The 5402-nt window shown below is 45.0% G+C and overlaps 1 protein-coding gene across 1 annotated transcript; it reads right to left on the reverse strand.

Moving 5' to 3' along the window:
* On the reverse strand, window positions 1-4827 carry PCOAH_00024000 (Uncharacterized protein; the record flags this gene model as incomplete). The annotated part of the gene is made up of 1 exon (XM_020059205.1): window positions 1-4827. The coding sequence occupies one exon, from the start codon at window positions 4825-4827 to the stop codon at window positions 1-3; it is 4827 nt and encodes a 1608-aa protein (XP_019914743.1).
* Between the last annotated feature and the right edge of the window lie 575 nt (window positions 4828-5402).

The following is a 5402-nucleotide window of genomic DNA, read 5'->3' on the forward strand; positions in this document are numbered from 1 at the left end:
CTACTCGTCCTTCTTATTGTAGTCCCTTTTGCGCCCAAAGGTTTTGCCACTTTTTACGGGGACACCCCTGCGAACTCCATCGTGAAGATTTGTAAAGTGCTTTACGTATTCGAAGCTGTCATAACCGGAGGAACTGTCATAGGAGTATTCTTCTACCTCATCATATTTCATTTCTTGTAACTGCTCTGAGGTGTGCAAAGTACTCTGCGGATGGAGCATATAGTTGGGCTGTTCACTATTGTACTGCCCATACAGGAAGGTAGTTCCACTATGGGGATTCACTCCGTCTGCATCACCACTTGGATGTGTTTTCCAGTTATGCATTGCTTCATGTGGCCATCGTTTTGGAATCGTTTCCTCACTGTCGTCCCACACGGTGGACCTATTCTTCACAGGAATGGCGGGATGACCCGCTTTGAAATTCTTCCAAAACGGTACAGGTGGTGTACCCACTCCTATGTTGTCATCCCCATTGGTGTGTCCTCCTTGGGGAGGTGCTCCTCCTCCATATGTGTAACTTTCTTCATAAGGAAAATGATTCGCAAGAGGGGATCTCCCCTTTGGGAGGAACAACCCAGTGGCGGCAATGCCCGTCTGCTCCTGATCGGTTGCACTATTTTGAGCCCACCCCGCTCCACGCTGCTCGGTGTTGCCGCTTCTCCTCCTGTGTAGTAATGGACGGTCCACCCCTTCGGTGGGGCAAAAATGGGTAGGGATATCCTGAACCAGTGCACCTGTCCGGTCCGCCCCGTAAATGGGCAAACAAATTTGCTGCCGCGAGGGGATCTCCCCACTTCGCTCATCACCGCATTGTTCATCACCAACTGACCAGTCGAACTCCCTCTTGTGCTTCGCAGACTGCATGAAGAGCGGATTTCTGATCTCCTTGGGAGGGCTGGAGTAGTCATACGGCTTGTTCCTGTTCGGCTTTAAATTACTTGTGTCCATAATATTGAGCGGCGCAGTGAAGCCGACCTTCTGTGTGGGCAATCTGTAAGATATGCTCAGCAGCCTCAGTTGCAGAATGATAAAATCGTAAATGTCGGTCCGCAGCTCAAATACTTTCCTCCAATTTCCCCACCCCTCGACGCACTTGATCCAAAAGCTTATTTCGTAGAAATGACCCGGCTGCAGTGAATAGCCAAAGTATAAATTCTTCGTTTTGCAAAAGTCGCTAGGTCTACTATCCACCAAAAACTGTAAGCTCTTCCTGAGCTCCTTAAGTGCAAGCAGAGGAGTGTTAATGTCTACCTTGAAGGATATATCTATGTAAGCATTTTTGGACCTACTTTCATTGTATATTTTTGCATTACTGAGCTTTGAATTTTCGTAGATAACAATTTTTCCAGTCGTCGTTTCAAACTCGGTGGTATACGTTTTGATCTTTTTAATATACATGGCTTCTCCCCCGTCGAGTCTTATACGATCCCCTATGTTGTACGGATTAGAGAAGGCAATAAAAATGACGGAGGTGATAAAGCTGGTATACATATAGCTCAGAATTACTGTCACAGCAGTTATGAATGCAGCGCCTGTTACAATGATCGTGTCGACCGAAACCCCAAAGATGAATAACAGAACGACGGATGCCAAGAAGGAAAGAAGAATAGACATCAACCGACGAACCAATTTGAGAATACTTTCTTGTCCCTTTAAACTTTTTATGAATTTTTTTCTACAAGATATAGCTCTCTTTATTGCATTTCTAAACATGAGCATGTCGATCTTTCCATGTCCAGACAAATCAAACTCTTTCATGAATTCTTCCGTCTCTTCTGGCTTCAAAAACACTTCTATCATTTCCTTTGTTATGAATTCGTTTCCGTTTATGCTCATCTGCATCGGACTTCTAACATTCATAACGAACGGGTCGTCAATATCCAGAGAAATATCTTTCTTTATTCTGCTGAATCGTCCTTTTTTATTTTTCTTAAAGCATAGACATGGGCACAATTTTGTCTTTCTATTTTCCTTCAATTTCTTCACGTTGATTGCATCGCTCCTCTCCAGAACGTTCAATTCCTCGTTCAGGAGATGCGAATGATAGTACTGCGGGTTTTTGTTTGTAGATCCGTTGTTTTTCATTTTCCTGCTTAATTTTATGGACTCCTTTATTTTGTTGTTCGTTTTTTTCTTCCTATCTCCGAATAGCTGGTACGATGAGTTCACTTCTCTGGTGTAGGAATCTTTATTGCTTTCATCGCTGGAAATGTTCAGGGTGGTGTTTCGCTTCGCTGGTGCATTTTGTAGGGGAGCCCCCACGGTGTGCTCACTGTCCAGCCGCTGCGTTGTGTTCCCTACCTCGATGTCGCGTGGGGGGGCCTCCTCATCCGCATCGTATGTTTCACCCGTTCCGAATGGTGCCCCCTTCTCGGAGGGGCCTCTCCCCATTTCACACTTATGCGTCGAGTCCATGGTGTACTTCTTCTGCAGGACGTCCTCGATAGTGAAGTCCTTTATCTGCACCTGCATGCTGTTGTAGTTTTCCAGCGGTGGGTAAAACGTCCCCTCTTCCGCGCCTTTAAGATCGTCATACAGCGGGTTGCTAATACCGATGGTGCCTCCGTTGGGGTCCTTCTTCTCGGCCGCCCTTTCCTGAATGCCGGACAGGGACGGCGTGATGCAAATGTTGAACTTAGTGCCTTCCAAAATGGACGTTCCTTTCCTGTTGAAGTTTGGTTCTTCGTCCATTTCATCCTTTCCTCGGATCGCTGTGGGGGAGAGAATCGCCTCTCCGTCACCCGTACCACCATTTCGTGCTTCTCTGTCTAGATTCGCCCGTGCGGCATTTCCACCCCGTTTGTCAGCCGGTTCGTCATTCGATGTATGATGCCCTTTCACCCCCCCGTCTGTTACTTGGAGACTTTTACCTTGGTGCGCACGGGTAGAAGCACCTGAAGTTACACCATCCAGGGGCTCGCCTCTCTGCTTCTCCCTCTTCACTTCGATCGTGTCGCTCACCGCGGAGGGCGTCCTCTTCTCTGCCTTTTGGCTGGACCCCCTGCTAATCAACCCACGGGAGCGTCTCTCACCGGGTTGTGCCACCAGGTCACTTCCACCAGGTGAGGTGCCTCTATTCTTCACATCTTCCCCCCGTTCGGAAGCTCCCGATTTATCCCTTCTCCTTTGAGCCACGCTGCTGCCATTTCTGGATCCTCGCTTTCCCTTGGGCCTCTGCTTGGACCGACTTTTTGTCTTGGCCAAGGGTCCTGGTTCGCTAACCCCGGGTGAAGCACCCGTTTGTCCCCCCACCTCAGCTGCTCTGTTCGTTGCCCCCTCCTGCGCAGCCTCCAACCGGATGGCGTCCAAATCGATGTCATTAAAAATATTCTCCAAGTTTATTTTCTTCTTCGCTCTGGATTCTGAATCGGAGTTGTTCACAAGATTCTTTGGGCTGAACGGAAAGGGACCCTGCAGAGGAGTTAAATTAGAGTCCCTGTTCAAATTCAAAGTCATGATATTCCTATTTGGAGAAAACTCATCGGAAGGCATATTATGCATGGCGGATCCCGTGAAGGCATAAGTGTCGTTCTTCTCCTGGTAGTACATCTTCAAGGACATGATGATTTGTCTAAAAAGTATATCTCCACCTATTTTAACGGAATTTTTATTTATCAGTGGAATACTATTATTTAGAAGAAAAATCAAAGGAGGTGTATTCACAACATAGTGACAAGCTAGCCAATTTTTAATAGTCGAGTGTTCCGTCTTTACAATATTTTTTGTCTCAAAAATTGGAGGGACCAAAAGCTTCATGGCATTTTTTTTTTTATTCCTATTTAGAGCGATTTTACAGCAAGTACAGTTACGAGGCAAATTCTTAAACAGTAACAACTCAGCCTTATCTTGGACAAACTTCTTGCTAATATCATTCGTTTCTAGCTGTCTGATCATCTTCTCATCCTGGTATAGTTCGTAGCCAAACAAGGATCTAATATTTTCCTGCTTATCCGCCATGAACATAAACCATTCAATATTAAATTTTCTGAGAATGCCATACTTGGACAAATACTTCCCTAATAAATCATGGGCGTTCATCAGAAAACCCAACTCGAATACAAAAGATATGATGGAAAGGAAAAGCAACCTGGCTGCAAATACAATGTACAATAATGTAGGAAAGGTTATTAACCAACTGATGCTATTTAAAAATATGAAGGGGTTGTCCTGATCTTTGTATCCAAAAATACGAAGAACAAAGTAATTCTCATTTTCGTGTGCTCCCTTTTTTAAAATAATGTTACTCCTCCAGTAGATGACCTGAACAGATGACCATAAGAGGTACACCAGCTCCGGATCCACTGTGTTGTAAAAAGCTGCACATAGGGCACTTGGCTGGAGGAGCTTTTCCAAAAACACCTTCTGAATTATCGCATGAATCACCATGATGAGTGTAAAAGAAGCAATATTCACACCCAAAATGAGGAAGCAACAGTAGATGCTCCCATAGATGAACGTCCTATTATATTTCGGTTCGGCTATCGGATCGTGTAAATTCGGTTCCGATAAAGAACTCAAACTTACACATAGAACAATCAAATTCATGATAAAGTGAATTATAAACCATAACCCTGGGGATAGGTCCGGATATATTATCGACAGAATTCTCAGGATAATATCTCCTAATGTTTCACTCTCACTTTCGTCTTCTTCTTCCTCATCGTCTTGCAAAAATTGAGGGTTGTACGATGATTTTTGGATATACAAATTCAGGGCGTTAATTCTGTCTTGCCTGTTCATGTACGATCTTGACATATCCATCATGAGTGACTGCGGGTATTTTGTCTTCGACCCGCTTTTGTAATTTTCTTCCCTCGTGTCATTCATCTTGTTCGCTCTTTTGTGTTTTCATCGGGTTGACTTCAGTTGTCCCTTGTTAACTGATGTGGTCTCTTTTATAGCGGGATCCGGGGGAGGTACTCTCCTCTCCCAGCCGTGAGACCTATTCGGCTGTCCGCTCCCTCACGTGGCCTTACACCTCCCCACCCCCACAAGCAGATACACCGGATTTGTCTACCCTAGCTTATCGCGTCGCTTCGCACACTTTTGAAGGTTCAAATGTTTCATATAATTATCTCCCTCCGATTAGTCCCTAGCTTCTCTTCATATTTACTTTACTCTCTTCGAAGTTTCGCGAAATTACCAACGCGCAGGCGTATACAATGCATTGGTGAGTTTACTCATCCTACGCACACATCACCCTGCGCAGTGATTCTTTCCTGCGTGATTCTGTGCCCTCATCAGGTGCGCATTTTTTTTTTTTTTTTTTTGTCTCGGATCAGTGTAATGGCGTTTTCAAAAAAATTAGAAATTTTTTAAAATCGACAGAGGGAATTTTAGACAAACAATTTTTTCACCATGGGAGGGGGGCGCCCGGGTAGCTTCCCTTCAGCATTCGGAAA

Source organism: Plasmodium coatneyi, chromosome 9, assembly GCF_001680005.1.
Source record: "Plasmodium coatneyi strain Hackeri chromosome 9, complete sequence".
NCBI classification, from domain to species: Eukaryota; Apicomplexa; class Aconoidasida; order Haemosporida; family Plasmodiidae; genus Plasmodium; species Plasmodium coatneyi.